Source organism: Oncorhynchus mykiss, chromosome 17 (assembly GCF_013265735.2).
Source record: "Oncorhynchus mykiss isolate Arlee chromosome 17, USDA_OmykA_1.1, whole genome shotgun sequence".
NCBI classification, from domain to species: domain Eukaryota; kingdom Metazoa; phylum Chordata; class Actinopteri; order Salmoniformes; family Salmonidae; genus Oncorhynchus; species Oncorhynchus mykiss.
Genome location: NC_048581.1, coordinates 69,021,464 through 69,038,873, shown reverse-complemented (window position 1 = coordinate 69,038,873; position 17,410 = coordinate 69,021,464). Strand labels below are relative to the sequence as shown.

The following is a 17,410-nucleotide window of genomic DNA, read 5'->3' as shown; positions in this document are numbered from 1 at the left end:
TTCAGTGGGAGAGAGGCTCGTTATTGCATCTATTCTAGAGCACTAACCTGGAGTGTTTAAATTAAAGGACTCGTAAAAGGAAATTAAGGTAACGTGTACTTGGAGTCTCAATATGATGGTGGGGCTTGAGAAAGAGTGCTGTGATCTGTTCACTATGCTGTCTGGTTATTACTTCTCTCTTATTAATTTGCCCAAATCCCTTCTCTCTGTGAATACATGGTTTCCATTTTAAGCTACATTGTGCAGTAGACAGATAGCGAGCTGAGATTTGAGTTGTTTCTACTTCATTTTAACATTACCTATGCAGGGTATTTCACTTCCCAACACATCCAGTGGAGAATCGTAACTTCATCTTAGGTCACATTTTCACATTGTGCATGGATGTCAATGGTAAGCATGGCTTTGACCACATAGCTAGCATGAATCAGTCTACCCATGTCATTGCTTTTGTGTGTAGGCTACTTTAAATGGTAATACAGATTTGTTGTCTCAGTGTGTTTCAATATCAAATGTTTGCTGTATGTCACCCGGTAGCCATTGTTGTTTCACAACAATGCAAACATTTGTACACATCTTTGCAATATCAACAGGATTGACCTTCTTTAGGATATTGATGCTGAACAAAGGTTTGGTTATGTGTGTTCTCCTACAAAATCCAACTTAGTCTGCTGCCATTTTTGTAAATGTACACTTCACTCAAAGCTCTTCACACAACAGAAGGTCCTTTACAGTAAAGCCTCCATTTTATTTAACAAAGGACATCAATCTGTATTATAAGTTTAAAGTGGCATAAATACAGTGCCTTAAAGTATTCAGACCTCATTTGGCAGCGATTACAGCATCGAGTCTTCTTGGGTATGACGCTACAAGATTGGCACACCTGTATTTGGGGAGTTTCTCACATTCTTCTCTGCAGATCCTCTCAAGCTGTCAGGCTGGATGGGAAGCTTTGTTGCACAGCTATTTTCATGTCTCTCCAGAGATGTTCGATCGGGTTCAAGTCCGGAATCTGGCTGGGCCACTCAAGGACATTCAGAGAATTTTCCAAAAGCCACTCCTGCGTTGTCTTGGCTGTGTGCTTATGGTTGTTGTCCTGTTGGAAGGTAAACTTTTGCCCCAGTCTGAGGTCCTGAGAGGTCTGGAGCAGGTTTTCATCAAGGATCTCTCTGTACTTTGCTCTGTTCATCTTTGCCTTAATCTTGACTAATCTCCCAGTCCCTCCCTCTGAAAAACATCCTCACAGCATGATGCTGCCACCATCATGCTTCACCGTAGGGATGGTGCCATGTTTCCTTTATTTTTCTATTTCATCTTTATTTAACCAGGTAGGCTAGTTGAAAACAAGTTCTCATTTACAACTGCGACCTGGCCAAGATAAAGCAAAGCAGTTCGACATGTACGACAACACTGAGTTACACATGGAATAAACAAACATACAGCCAATAATATAGTAGAAAAAAGTCTATATACATTGTGTGCAAATGAGGTTAGATAAGGTAGGTAAAGGCAATAAATAGGCCATGGTGGCAAATTAATTACAATATAGCAATTAAACACTGGAGTGGTTGACGTGCAGAAGATGAATGTGCAAGTAGAGATACTGGGGTGCAAAGGCGCAAGATAAATAAATAAATACAGTATGGGGATGAGGTAGTTGGATGGGCTATTTACAGATGGGCTATGTACAGGTGCAGTGATATGTGAGCTGCTCTGACAGCTGGTGCTTAAAGTTAGTGAGGGAGATATGAGTCTCCAGCTTCATTGATTTTTGCAGTTTGTTCCAGTCATTGGCAGCAGAGAACTGGAAGGAAAGGCGGCCAAACTGAGGAATTTACTTTGGGGGTGACCAGTGAAATATACCTTCTGAAGCGCATGCTACGGTTGAGTCCTGTTTTGGTGACCATTGAGCTGAGATAAGGCGGGGCTTTACCTAGCAGAGGCTTGTAGATGACCTGAAGACAGTGGGTTTGGCGATGAGTATGAAGCAAGGGCCAGCCAACGAGAGCATACATGTCGCAGTGGTCGGGAGTATATGGGGCTTTGGTGACAAAACAGATGGCACTGTTATAGACTGCATCCAATTTGTTGAGTAGAGTGTTGGAGGCTATTTTGTAAATGACATCGCCGAAGTCGAGGATCGGTAGGATGGTCAGTTTTACAAGGGTATGTTTGGCAGCATGAGTGAATAATGCTTTGTTGCAAAATAGGAAGCCAATTCTAGATTTCATTTTGGATTGGAGATGCTTAATGTGAGTCTGGAAGGAGAGTTTACAGTCTAACCAGACACCTAGGTATTTGTAGTTGCCCACATATTTGTCCAAATATTCTAAGTCAGAACCATCCAGAGTTGTGATGCTGGACGGGCGGGCAGGTGTGGGCAGCGATCGGTTGAAGAGCATGCATTTAGTTTCACTAGCATTTAAGAGCAGCTGGAGGCCACGGAATGAGAGTTGTATGGCATTGAAGCTCGTCTGGAGGTTGGTTAACACAGTGTCCGAAGAAGGGCCAAAAGTATACAGAATGGTGTCGTCTGCGTAGAGGAGGATCAGAGAATCACCAGCAGCAAGAGCGACATCATTGACGTATACAGAGAAGAGAGTCGGCCCGAGAATTGAACCCTGTTGCACTCCCATAGAGACTGCCAGAGGTCCGGACAACAGGCCCTCCGATTTGACACACAGAACTCTATCAGAGAAGTAGTTGGTGAACCAGGCGAGAAACCAGATTGCATAGCGGAGAAGGTACGGTGGGATTCAAAATGGTCAGTAATCTGTTTGTTAACCTCTAGCACTTAGCCATCCCAGATCCGGGATCGTGAATACAGCCTCAAGCTCATTACCATAACGCAACGTTAACTATTCATGAAAATCGCAAATGAAATAAATATGCTAGCTCTCAAGCTTAGCCTTTTGTTAACAACACTGTCATCTCAGATTTTCAAAATATGCTTCTCAACCATAGGAAAACAATCATTTGTGTAACAGTAGCTAGCTAGCGTAGCATTTAGCGTTAGCATTAGCGTTAGCATTCAGCAGGCAACATTTTCACAAAAACCAGAAAAGCATTCAAATAAAATCATTTACCTTTGAAGAACTTCAGATGTTTTCAATTAGGAGACTCTGTTAGATAGCAAATGTTCAGTTTTTCCTGAAAGATTATTTGTTTAGGAGAAATCGCTCCGTTTGGTGCGTCACATTTGGCTACCAAAAAAAAAACGAAAATCCAGTCATCAAAACGCCAAACTTTTTTCCAAATTAACTCCATAATATCGACTGAAACATGGCAAACGTTGTTTAGAACCAATCCTCAAGGTGTTTTTCACATATCTCTTCGATGATATATCGTTCGTGGAAGTGTGCTTTCTGTCCTGAATCCCAGGAGAAAATGACCGCAACTGAAGATTACGCACCAATTTAGACAAAGGACACCGGGCGGACCCCTGGAAAATGTAGTCTCTTATGGCCAATCTTCCAATGATATGCCTACAAATACGTCACAATGCTGCAGACATCTTGAAGAAATGACAGAAAGCGCAGGGTCGTTCCTGGTGCATTCACAGCCATATAAGGAGACATTGGAAAACAGAGCTTCAGAAATTCTGCTCATTTCCTGTTTGAAGTTTCATCTTGGTTTCGCCTGTAGCATGAGTTCTGTGGCACTCACAGATAATATATTTGCAGTTTTGGAAACGTTAGACTGTTTTCTTTCCAAAGCTGTCAATTATATGCATAGTCGAGCATTTTTTCGTGACAAAATATTGCGCTTAAAACGGGCACGTTTTTTTATCCAATAATGAAATAGCGCCCCCATAGACTCAACTGGTTAACTTGGCTTTCGAAGACCTTAGAAAGGCAGGATAGGATAGATATACGTCTGTAACAGTTTGGGTCTAGTGTGTCTCCCCCTTTGAAGAGGGGGATGACCGCGGCTGCTTTCCAATCTTTGGGAATCGCAGACGATATGAAAAAGAGGTTGAACAGGCTAGTAATAGGGGTTGCAACAATTTCAGCAGATCATTTTTAGAAAGAGAGGGTCCAGATTGTCTAGCCCAGCTGATTTGTAGGGGTCTAGATTTTGCAGCTCTTTCAGAACATCAGCTATCTGGATTTGGGTGAAGGAGAAATGGGGGAGGCTTGGGCGAGTTGGTGTGGGGGGTGTAGGACTGTTGACCGAGGTAGGGGTAGCCAGGTGGAAAGCATGGCCAGCTGTAGAGAAATGCTTATTGAAATTCTCAATTATCATGGATTTATTGGTGGTGATAGTGTTTCCTAGCCTCAGTGCAGTGGGCAGCTGGGAGGTGCTCTTATTCTCCATGGACTGTACAGTGTCCCAGGACATTTTTGAGTTTGTGCTACAGGATGCAAATTTCTGCTTGAAAAAGCTAGCCTTAGCTTTCCTAACTGCCTGTGTATATTGGTTTCTAACTTCCCTGAAAAGGGGGCTATTCGATGCTAATGCAGAACGCCACAGGATGTTTTTGTGCTGGTCAAGGGCAGTCAGATCTGGAGAGAACCAAGGGCTATATCTGTTCCTGGTTCTACATTTTTTAAATGGGGCATGCTTATTTTAGATGGTGAGGAAGGCACTTTTCAAGAATAACGAGGCATTCTCTACTGACGGGATGAGGTCAATATCCTTCCACGATACCCGGGCCAGGTCAATTAGAAAGGCCTGCTCGGTGAAGTGTTTTAGGAAGCGTTTGACAGTGATGAGGGGTGGTCGTTTGACCGCAGACCCATTACGGACGAAGGCAATGAGGCAGTGATCGCTGAGATCTTGGTTGAAGACAGCAGAGGTATATTTGGAGGGCAAGTTGGTTAGGATGATAGCTATGAGGGTGCCCGTGTTTACGGATTTGGGAAGGTACCTGGTAGGTTTATTGATAATTTGTGTGAGATTGAGGGCAACAAGCTTAGATTGTAGGATGGCCGGGGTGTTAAGCATGTCCCAGTTTAGGTCGCCTAGCAGCACGAGCTCTGAAGATAGATGGGGGGCAATCAATTCATATTTGGTGTCCAGGGCACAGCTGGGGGCAGAAGGTGGTCTATAGCAAGCGGCAACGGTGAGAGACTTGTTTCTGGAAAGGTGGATTTTTAAAAGTAGAAGCTTGAATTGTTTGGGTACAGACCTGGATAGTAAGACAGAACTCTGCAGGCTATCTCTGCAGTAGATTTCAACTCAGCCCCCTTTGGCAGTTCTATCTTGTCGAAAATGTTAAAGTTAGGATGGAAATTTCAGGGTTTTTGGTGGTCTTCCTAAGCCAGGATTCAGACATGGCTAGGACATCCTGGTTGGCAGAGTGTGCTAAAGCAGTGACTAAAACAAACTTAGGGAGGAGGCTTCTAATATTAACATGCATGAAACCAAGGCTTATAGGGTTACAGAAGTCAACAAATGAGAGCGCCTGGGGAATGGGAGTGGAGCTAGGCACTGCAGGGCCTGGATTAACCTCTACATCACCAGAGGAACGGAGGAGTAGGATAAGGGTATGGCTAAAGGCTATAAGAACTGGTCGCCTAGTACGTTCGGAACAGGGAGTAGAAGGAGCAGGTTTCTGGGCGCGATAGAATAGATTCAAGGCATAATGTACAGACAAAGGTATGGTAGGATGTGAATACAGCGAAGGTAAACCTAGGCATTGAGTGATGATGAAAGAGATATTGTCTCTAGAAACATCATTTAAACCAGGTGATGTCACCGCATGTGTGGAGGTGGAACTAAAGGGTTAGCTAAGGCATATTGAGCAGGGCTAGAGGCTCTACAGTGAAATAATACAATAATCACTAACCAGAACAGCAATGGACTAGGCATATTGACATTAGTGAGAGGCATGCGTAGCCGAGTGATCATAGGGTCCAGTGTGTAGTTAGGCTGGCTGGAGACACAGTGATTCAGACAGCTCGCGGGCCGGGGCATGCAAGCTAGCAGAAGGGTCTTAAGAGGGACGTCGTGACGGAAGAAGTCTGTTATAGCCTCCTCATGCGGAACCTCCCCGTGCTGTTACGTCGGTAGTCCAGTCGTGATGAATAAGCAGTGCTCCGTGTAGTAAAAGGGGTCCAGGCCAATTGGCAAAATAGGTATAGTGGCCCAAGAAATTGGCCGATGGACCTATTCAGCTAACAGTCCGATATGCTCTAGATGGGCATTCAGGGGTCGTCGCAATGTAGTAGCCAGTTCAAGAACCCCCTCGGGCGGATTACGTCAGTAGTCCAGTCGTGAAGGATCGGCAGGTCTCCAGAACGGCAGGAAAAGGGGTCCAGGTCAATTGGTTAAATATGTAATGTAGCCCAGGAGTGGCTGATGGACCTCTTCAGCTAGCTGGGAGATGGCCCTAGCATGGGCTAGCTCCAGGATAGGCAGCTAGCTAGCTGCGATGATCCAGGTGAAAAGGTTCAGAACTTGCATTTGGAATCCGGTGATATGGAGAGAAAATAAGTCCGGAATGCTCAGGTTTGAATTGCGTTGTGCAAACTGGCGAGAGTTTTCCTAGCTAAAGGTTAGCTGATGACCGCTAGCAGTGGTTAGCTGACTACTAGCTAGTAGCTAGTTAACTGGCTAGCTTCTGTTGGGGTTCCGGTTCAGGAGTAAAGAAAAATACTTTAGAGAAAAAGCAGATCCACACCACATTGGGTGAGGCGGGTTGCAGGAGAGTATTTTGAAGTTGAGGTTTAGAAAAATATAAAAAGATATGCAAAGAAAAAATATATAAAAATATGTATACATGGGACACGACAAGACGAGGACAAAGACGTGTGACTGCTACGCCATCTTGAGTATACATGCACTGTCAACTGTGGGAACTTTATATTTGTATGCCTTTCCAAATCATATCCAATCCATTGAATTTACCACAGGTGGACTCTAATCAAGTTGTATAAACATCTCAAGGATGATCAATGGAAACAGGATGCACCTGAGCTCAATTTTGAGTCTCACTGCAATGGTCTGAATGCTTCTGTCCATTTCTAAAAATCTGTTTTTGGTTTGTCATTATGGGGTATTGTGTGTAGATTGCTGAGGATTTTATTTTATCCATTTCAGAATAAGGCTGTAACTGTGGAAAAAGTAAATGAGTCTGAATAATTTCCGAAGGCACTGTGTAGCCTCCTCATCACAGAACCTCAGATCTCTCCCTGCTCGAGTGTTTTGCCCATTGATTTCTCTCTGCTGAAATCAATTTTGGTGGAAGAACTGATAGTGTTTCTCGTTGTATAAATGCAGACCATTATAAAATGATTCCAATCTGTTTTCATTGAGGTTCCTGAAATGTGTTTCCCTGTGGTATGAAATAGGGCAGTATTGGTTGGACATGTGATAGTGGGAGAGTACCTCCGAGATGAGGAGTTCCACAGTGTACACTTTACACAATAATACAACTACTCTTCCCCTTTCCTCCCTCTCACTCTTTCTCTTCCTCTTATTCAAACATGTAATACAACATACTACACAATGACTACCCTTCTTTCTGTTCTGAAAGTTGAAAAGATGAGATGATGAGACCCTGATCTCAGACCCTGGACCTGGCTGTGTCAGCAGATCCTCTCTGGGCTCCTGCAGCCTGCTGACTCCTCTCAGACCCGGCCCATGAAAACTTTCACAGGGTCAATAAAGGCCCCCGAAGAGATGTGCTGTGTCAATAAAGGAACAAGGAGGGTCTTCCTGTAACATCAAGGTCTTTACAGAGCAGTTTATACACGTTATTCAGACTTAAAGGTAGACTTACTTTACTTCTGCAGTGTAAAGGCTTTGAGCACAGACTACTCTCAGAGAGAGAGAGAGAGAGAGAGAGAGAGAGAGAGAGAGAACAATATGCTTACCATATGAAAGGGTAAAAAAGAGAAGTCCACAAAGCGAGAGAGGAGGTGGAGAAACACTCTTCCTTGAAAACAGACAGAGTGTGTGAGAAGAGGAAGGGAGGGATGAGGATCTTTACAGTCAGGCACATGCTCACACAGATATAGTACATACAGACCTATACAAACCCATGCATTCTAATGGGCATGCAGACCTGTTAAGAGACCTGAGACGCAGCAACTTACAATACCTTGTCTTGTATTTAGGGGCAGTAGAATAGAGTGTAAAGTGACAGTAGTAGTTAGACCTCTGACACTCCTCTGGTCAATATACACACAGAAACAAATATACCCATACTCTGTTTTTGGAGTCAGAGTTTTGGAGTTATGAGTGACTTCAGGATGACTAAGAGTGGCCATGTGTTCCTCAGTCCTTTGGTTATTACATGGGGCCAGAGGAGACGACACACTGATGTAAGTATTCATTCTTACTGTTGTATATGAGTAAGAGATAAAGTACTGCAGATAACTGTGATCTTAGGTATCTTACAGTGGAGTGTTGTAAATCCACATCTGTTCACGATTACTCTGTTGCAGTCAGAACAGCTGTTCGTTACTTGAAGGCGCAGCTGTGTCTCTTACTGTTAGTCTTATCACCTATATTAATGTGTAATTTCTCATGTGAACAGAGATTGGTTTTGGTAGGACTCTGTTTCCAGTAGCCACAGAGACAGTGGAGAGGCTAGGAAAGGAGATCATTAGATCAGGGTCAGTCTTTACTGCTGTTTCCAGTCCCATCACTTTTACTCGTTACCATGGCAGTACCTCTCAATGGGACCTCTCAATTTGTCTCTGGCAGAGAGTTCAGTCACCCCACATGTGTAGGTTACTACTGCACTCACATTTTTGATAAAGGAGTTGGTGAGGTGAATATTTGTGTTTGGAAAACAGTAATATTTCTGTTTTTGTTCTGATCCTCACTGACCGTGTTAGTTTGCACTCGTTTGCTTTCAAGGTAGCAGCAGGATCGGCCAGTGTATCATATGACACTGTTTGTTCACACGGTGAACCATGGGTTATTAAAACAAGCCAGTGTTGGTCAGTATGTGTGAATGTACCCAAACAGTAGATTTCGGTGTACCCGTAGTAAATTCATGTTGTCATGTGGAAACATTAGCTTGACACCCCAGTCCACTTGTGTTACATGGTACAGAGAGTGCCTCACTGGGCTGTCATGGGCTATCTCACCCAATAGCACAGAGTCTTTAATTGGTAACTTCCCTAGTCCATGCGTTGTGGTCAGGATGGAACTGCCCAGCATCAGGATAGCGGGCATTGTGGAGAACAGCTGCCTGGCTGTGGGTATTCCTTCTCTTACTTTATATGAGTGTCCCTTATCTTGAATAGAGTAGATCCTCAGGCCTCAGTAGAGTTCAACTGCTTGACAGCGGGTATCCTTTCTCTTCATGAGTTCTCTTATTTTTTACATTTGAGTCATTTAGCAGATGCTCTTATCCAGAGATATTAGTAGGGTTAAGTGCCTTGCTCAACGGCACAATGACATATTTTTCACCTAGTCAGCTCAGGGATTTGAACCAGCAACCTTTCAGTTACTGGCCCAATAGTCTCAACCGCTAGGCTACCTGCCACTACCTTATCTGGGATAAAATTGATTATGCCGTTAATGGGAGCTGATAGTGAATGGAGTTTGTAATGAGGCTACAGCACTTGTGTTGATTTTTGGTTAAAGGAGTCTGGAAGTTATGTATCTTTGGCTCACTTCCTGCAGGACTTGTACAGTAGACTACTATTGATTAGAAATGAACAGAGATGACAGATGGAGGGTTCTTATAGAACCAGTTTGTAAACCCATGCATCTCATTTGTTTTCATTTTCGGACTAATATCTCCTCTCCCCATTCCGTGCTGATCTAATGGGCTAAGTGTGTTACAGCCACGCATCAATACATCCTGAGTGTACAGAGTTAGCTGCCTGCCTGAGACTGTGTGTTAAGGTGGTTAGTGGCTGTTTGCAACCTTAATATTCCCTCCCTGCCTTTAGAGGCACTGGGCTTCACCCTGCCTGCTCCTTCAGAGGAGAATATCATTGTTTCCAGGCAATTGTTTTCGTTAGGAGCGATTCAGTGAGTCGTAAATGGAGCCTCAGTGAGGGTGATGGTGTGCTCGGGGGGTGTGACTGGCCTGGGAAAGAAGCACAACACATTGATGCCAAGGAGCATGCAGTCAGAGGCTGGTTGTAATGTAAAGAGGGCTTGGATCAACTACACTCCCAGCTCCACATCCACAAATGTGTTGGAATGAACACAATACAAATCCCATGTGAAGAAGACTGTAGAGCCAGCATATTTCACCAACCAGTAAACCGCTTTCCTTCTTCGATCTGTCTCTCTCTCACTCAGACATCAGACCTATTTGCAATGATCGAGAGGATGCAGGTACTGTAAGTTGTCTGAGATCTCTGCTGTATACTTTACTCACTGCTTTGTCTTCTTTGTAGTTTCAATTTGTTTTCTGTTTACTATTCTTGTGGGTACTTCTGGTTAAACATGTCAACACACACCCCCCCCCCCCCCCCCCCCCCCCCACACACACACACACACACACACACACACACACACACACGCACACACACACTAACCTTGTAGGGACACAACATTCAGTCATATTCAAAATCCTATTTTCCCTAAACCCTAACCCATACCTTAACCCTAACCCAAAAACTTAACCTTAACCCTAAACCTAACCCTAGCTCCTAACAATAAAATTAACCCTAGCTCCTTACCCTAAATCTAATTCTAACACTAATTCTAACCATAAACCCCCTAGAACTAACATTTGACCTTGTGAGGACCAACAAAATGTCCCCCAGTTGGTCAAATGTTTAAACACACACACTGTTTAGTAATTAGAATCCATAGAGCAGCTTTAAGTGATACAGTCTACTGTGTGCTCACCCCTCCTCTCCATAGCCTTTCCTGTGTCGTCTGTTGCTGTCTCTCTTGTTGCCCTCTTATGTTGCTGTCTCTTAGTATTCTATGTTGCTTTCTCTTGTCTACCCTCCTCTCTCGTCCTGTCCCAGTTGTAAAAAGTGTGAAAGTAAATAATTGTTTTAATAGTAATTTCACAGGCTTTTTCACCTCACCTGCAAATTCTTTGTAAACCATGTTTTACTTTTCACTGTCTGTATTTCACCTGTTATTATTCCTGTAAATAAATCAAACTAAATAAAATCTATAGAGCAACTTCAAGTGATACATTCTTACGTGTGCTCAATCCACCTTGTTCTCTCTCCATCTGCCCTCTTCTGTCACCTTCTCTGCTTCTTGTCTGTTGGTGTCTGTGTCTTGTATGTTGCTGTCTCAGGTTCTTGTTTGTTACTGTCTCCTTTGTCTATCCTTTTCTGTTATGGCCTGTTCTGTTCTTCCGGTGTCTCTCTCCAACACCTATTATTCTGTTGCTGTCTCTGTGTCTTGTCTGGTGTCTCTCTCCATCATATCCTACACTTCTGTTGCTGTCTTTGTGTCTTGTCTGGTGTGTCTCTCTCCATCATATCCTACACGTCTGTTGCTGTCTCTGTGTCTTGTCTGGTGTGTCTCTCTCCATCATATCCTACACTTCTGTTGCTGTCTCTGTGTCTTGTCTGGTGTGTCTCTCTCCATCATATCCAACACTTCTGTTGCTGTCTCTATCTTGTCTGGTGTGTCTCCTTAGTTTTGCAATTCAAAATATTCAAGGGGATACTGGGGTAGCTTAACTTGTTTTGTGCCTGTGTCCGAGTCACTTAAATTATCCTCTTTCCTACCATCTGCCCCTGGCTGCTACTGTTCTAAGTGCTCCACTGGCCTGTGGTTCTTATCTGTCTTCCTCCATGGCTCATCTGAAAGGTAGCAAGGTAAAGGTGCAACATGTCTTTAGTTAGTTTTAAAGGCTGACTACACTTCCTGATTTGGCCTTTTTTAGATTTGGTTAATTAAGAAATGCTGGCGGCCATGACTGAATTCAAATGTTTGTTTCGTGGTGTGGTTTGATGTGTGTGTTCGCTGTTGGGAAGAGTTAGCCAAATAATTTAGCCAATTAGCTTGAGCCAGCTGATGTGCAACCTGAATTTGACTCAGGCTTAGGATAGCCTATCTCCGGGGCTAGATAGACACCGTCAATACATTTACACAATGTAAATTATAAAATTTTCATGTTGCACACCTTTTAGCTTTCTCATTAAATGTTTCAATATTTGTATATGCATTTCAACAATTTATGGTTGGTTTGAGGGTTTAAGTCATAAAAATGTATTGTCATTTAATTTCTAAGTCATTTAATTTATTTAGCTATTGGAATTGTAACATAATGTCCCATGTACATTTCGTAATTTACCAATGGTCCCTAACTAGCCCAAAGAGATATCCGAAGTCAACTCAAATTTACAACAGGCATTACGATCGGGTCGTGTGCAGCTGCACTTCAAATGTATGATCACTTGTGTGCTGCCAGCTGTGGGCATGTGGGCAGGATTGAAACAAACCCAACCTTTATTTATGTTGTAATGCAATCACGACCACAAGTCTCACAAAACTCCGTTTTGGATGAGACTGACTTTTTGTAGTAAATATTGACAGTAGAATAAATGTTTCTGACTCATATTGGTGCCACATTGTCTGTTTTCTAAATGACAAGTTGGTTTTTAGGGGCAGCCACTTTTTGAAAGTTACTGTATACTGACACGACCAGGGCAACTAAACTGTAAAGAAAAATGTGTCCACAAACATATAAGGAGTAGCGCTACATAGCCCCTAGGCTACATGAATATTAAGAGACATGAGCCCGAAAAATTGTCGTGAAGACCTTTGTCAGTTTCTACCAGCTAATGTGAGATATTTAGATGACATGACATTTCTGGACACATAACTTAAGGGCCGATGTAGTTTCAATGTTTTGTTCACCTACAACCACAAATAACCTCAAAGCTGGCCATCTTTTCCCCTCTCTTTATGGCTGCCCTCCCCCTTCCCTTCTAAATCCCAGTTCGTTTATTTGTCATATACACATGATGTACAGTTGAAGTCAGAAGTTTACATACACTTAGGTTGGAGTCATTAAAACACATTTTTCAACCACTCCACAAATTTCTTGTTAACAAAATATGGTTTTGGCAAGTCAGTTATCTACTTTGTGCATGACACAAGTCATTTTTTCCAGACAGATTATTGCACTTGTAATTCACTGTATCACAATTCCAGTGGGTCAGAAGTTTACATACACCAAGTTGACTGTGCCTTTAAACAGCTTGGAAAATTCCAGAAAATTATGTCATGGCTTTAGGAGCTTCTGAAAGGCTAATTGACATCATTTGAGTCAATTGGAGGTGTACCTGTGGATGTATTTCAAGGCCTACCTTCAAACTCAGTGCCTCTTTGCTTGACATCAGGGGAAAATCAAAAGAAATCAGCCAAGACTTCAGAAAAAAAATTTAGACCTCCACTAGTCTGGTTCATCCTTTCCAAAAGCCTGAAGGTACCACATTCATCTGTACAAACAATAGTACGCAAGTATAAACACCATGGGACCACGCAGCCGTCATACCGCTCAGAAAGGAGACGCGTTCTGTCTCCTAGAGATGAACGTACTTTGGTGCGAAAGTGCAAAACAATCCCAGAACAACAGCAAAGGACCTTGTGAAGATGCTGGAGGAAACTATCTATATCCACAGTAAAACGAGTCCTATATCGACATAACCTGAAAGGCTGCTGAGCAAGAAAGAAGCCACTGCTCCAAAACCGCCATAAAAAAGTCAGACTACGGTTTGCAACTGCACATGGGATCAAAGATCGTACTTTTTGGAGAAATGTCCTCTGGTCTGATGAAACAAAAATAGAACTGTTTGGCCATAATGACCATCGTTATTTTTGGAGGAAAAAGGGGGAAGCTTGCACGCTGAAGAACACCATCCCAAAAGTGAAGCACGGGGGTGGCAGCATCATGTTGTGTGCGTGCGTGGCTGCAGGATGGACTGGTGCACTTCACAAAATAGATGGCATCATGAGGCAGGAAAACTATATGGATATATTGAAGCAACATCTCAAGACATCAGTCAGGAAGTTAAAGCTTGGTCGCAAATGGGTCTTCCAAATGGACAATGACACCAAGCATATTTCCAAAGTTGTGGCAAAATGGCTTAAGGACAACAAAGTCAAGGTATTGGAACGGCCATCACATAGCCTTGACCTCAATCCTATAGAACATTTGTGGGCAAAACTGAAAGGGTGTGTGCGATCAAGGAGGCCTCCTCTGTTAGGAGGAATGGGCAAAATTCACCAAACATATTGTGGGAAGCTTGTGGAAGGCTACCCGAAACGTTTGACCCAAGTTAAACAATTTAAAGGCAATGCTACCAAATACTAATTGAGTGTATGTAAACTTCTGACCCACTGGGAATGTGATGAAAGAAATATAAGCTGAAATAAATAATTTATTAATAAATAACACAGTGCAATGAAATGCTGACCTGCAAGTTAACCTCTCGACAATGCAACAACATTAGAAAAAGTAAGTAGCTAAGTGAATAGAAATTGCAATAAAAATAAAAGCTCAATTAAATAATTTCACCTATTTAATAATTGGCCATTTTTCTTATAAATAGTTACATAACCTACAAATATATTGGAAATAACAGACATGAGCCAAGCATGTTGAATGGAATAGATCATTAGACCTCTATAATTCAATTCATTTGGTCAATTCTACTTCCTCAACGTTGCTATTTTTAAACTGGGTTAAATATAATGTTGTAGTAAAGTTGTGAAATCTCTACCAATCACAACAGTCACCGCGTCACTCCAGGGACTTCTTGCAGTGCCTGCTACTGCCTAGCGCATCTATATTGCCTGGCTGTTGGTGACGCCTTCTCTGCTGTCCTCTGTCTCTCACACACTCACTCCTCTGCTTCAGTTACTACCCTATCTTTTTTCTTCCACTGACATTTTAATTATCTCTTCCTTTGCTATATCTTCATGCTATGTGTAGTTGATATGTTGAAGCAATGTATTGTCCTTAATCTGAAATCTTCCTATTTTTCTCTTTTCCTATGTACCTGTAATGCCAAGATTAGTTTAGAGAAACATTTAAAACATTTATGCTCTTGAATATTATTAATGTTTTGAAGTTAACTTGGAGTGAGAAGTCTATGTTATTTCTGTGCAGCTGTGTGAGTGTGTGTGTGTGCTGTGTATATCACCTGGCCCCTGGCATGCCTCTATTTCCCTCCACAGGGCAGCAGAATGGACGAGCAGAGATGCACCTTCCCTCCACCCCTCAAAGTGAGTCTAGTCTATCCTCACATTTCCCCACAGACTCCCTGTGGACAAAGGCTCCATTATGGCAGAGCCTTGAACCTCTCCTTGTCTCCCGTCAGACAGGCTTTCAGACACACATCGCTCAAATTAGAACCCCAACCTCATCAATCTTATCACACAGCCAGACTACTGCAGTGTTGGAACGCTGGATTGTGTAGCATATCCTCGGCGGGTCGGCAGTCTGTGTCCGTTCAAGGGATGCTCGCCAAAGCTCTTGAGTGTCACAATTAGTGGACAATAAGGATGTGAATACATTGGTGTTTATTGTGGTGGTCACTCCAAAAATTGGGTCTCATTAGTTGGGATAGCCCACCCAATATTGTCAATGTGGTTTCAATCTATGATTTAATGTGGGTTCCTTTCATTCTAGTTATGTGCTTTGTAGATTGGTTGATTGTGCTGTCAACATAAAAGTCACATGCTGCATTAATGAGGGGACTATGATGGTAAATGGAAAAATGTTGTGCATTATTATGACATGTGGTTTTCTTGCAGACAGAGGAGGACTATATCCCTTACCCCAGCGTTCACGAGGTACAAACAATCTAAAACTGACTCACATACAGAGCTGTGTATGATAAAAACCATTGGAAACTGAAATCTCTATCACATATAGAGCTCTTTGATACATAATAAACAGTCTGAATGAACCCAAAGTGTGGTTGCCCTTTATCTGCTATTGAATTGAATCCCATGTATTGTGTTTATTTTCATTTAACTTTATTAACTTCATCATCTTGGTTGGAATCAGGTCCTGGGTCGTAGGAGCCCCTTCCCCCTAATCCTGTTGCCTCAGTTCGGAGGCTACTGGATCGAGGGGACCAATCACAAACCCAGTGCCACACCTGAGCCTGAGCAGAAGCCCTGTGCGTCCTCCCACATCAAGCTGGAGACCAACAGCATGGCCAAGATCTACAGGAAACAGTTCATGGGCAAGGTGAGCATCATCTGATTAGCACCATTCTGCTCCCTACTTTTTTTCTGGAGATTTCATTCCATCTGAAATGTAAGTAGATTGAAATAGAAGGACTGAGGCTCAGTCCATTCATTCTCCTGGCAGGGGACTGTGTTTATAACAAATGAAAGTATTATCTGTATGCACCACTGTTGAGTTAGCTGGAGGAGCTTTTCTCTTTGAGCAGTCGAGCTGAGGGGGACTGGGCTGAGGGGGACTAGGCTGAGGGGGACTGGGCTGAGGGGACTAGGCTGAGGGGGACTAGGCTGAGGGTGACTGGGCTGAGGGGGACTAGGCTGAGGGGGACTAGGCTGAGGGGGACTGGGCTGAGGGGGACTAGGCTGAGGGGGACTAGGCTGGGGGGGACTGGGCTGAGGGGGACTGGGCTGAGGGGGACTAGGCTGAGGGGGACTAGGCTGAGAGGAACTGGGCTGAGGGGGACTGGGCCAGTAAGAGGAATAATGAACATTGCCTGAAGTGTGGATTATTTGTTATCTGAGTGTACCTTCTGGTGATGTCTCTATAGGAACACTTTAATTACTACTCCATGGACATCGGCCTGGGCCACCTGGTCTTCTCCATGAAGTATGATGTCATCGGGGACCAGGAGCATCTCTGCTTGCTGCTAAGGTACCATTCATATTATCTTTATCTCTCCCCTGCCTCCTCATTCTCTCTGCACTTCACAGGTGGCTGGTGGCACCTTAATTGGGGGAGGACAGGTTCATAGTAATGCATGGAAAATAATACATGGACTGGTTCAAAAACAACAACATTTTGATACATTCCATGCACACACTATTCCAGGGATAATTATGAGAAGTCCTCCATCACCAGCCTCCTGTGCTACACACTATTTGTCTCTTCTCTTATTTCATTTCTCTATTGCCCACTGCCCTTCTCCCCCATTCTCTTCTGTCTTCACCACTCTCTCTATCTCTCTCCCCACGTGCCCTCCCCTCTCTCTCGCTCTCTCTCTCTCTCTCTCTCTCTCTCTCTCATTATTCTCTCTCTCTTCTTTCATTGTGGCCTCCTCTCAGGCTCTCTTCACACTGTTCCAGGACAATACAGCCATTAAAAGACTGCAGGCGCTTTTCAATAACACCTGACCCAGAGCAGAGGACATATGTCTGCTTCAGCCTCTAATAGTGTTTGTTAAGCAGTCGTGTCCACATTTCCATCCCCTACTACAGTGGGGCAAAAAAGTATTTAGTCAGCCACCAATTGTGCAAGTTCTCCCACTTAAAAAGATCAGAGAGGCCTAAAATGTTTATCATAGGTACACTTCAACTCTGA

The 17,410-nt window shown here is 43.3% G+C and overlaps 1 protein-coding gene across 6 annotated transcripts in view; it reads left to right on the top strand.

Moving 5' to 3' along the window:
- Positions 1-17,410, top strand: part of LOC110494467 (rap1 GTPase-activating protein 1) — a 130,669-nt gene that overhangs the window by 91,722 nt on the left and 21,537 nt on the right. For 5 of the 6 annotated variants that reach the window (XM_036950527.1, XM_036950530.1, XM_036950526.1 and 2 more), the window contains 4 exons: positions 15,076-15,123; positions 15,655-15,693; positions 15,911-16,096; positions 16,641-16,744. In XM_036950527.1, coding sequence (XP_036806422.1) covers positions 15,076-15,123; positions 15,655-15,693; positions 15,911-16,096; positions 16,641-16,744 — 377 coding nt within the window. Of the gene's footprint in view, positions 1-7,852; positions 8,268-10,212; positions 10,249-15,075; positions 15,124-15,654; positions 15,694-15,910; positions 16,097-16,640; positions 16,745-17,410 lie in introns of those variants that run through there. The other variant, XM_021569547.2, reaches the window with a different exon arrangement.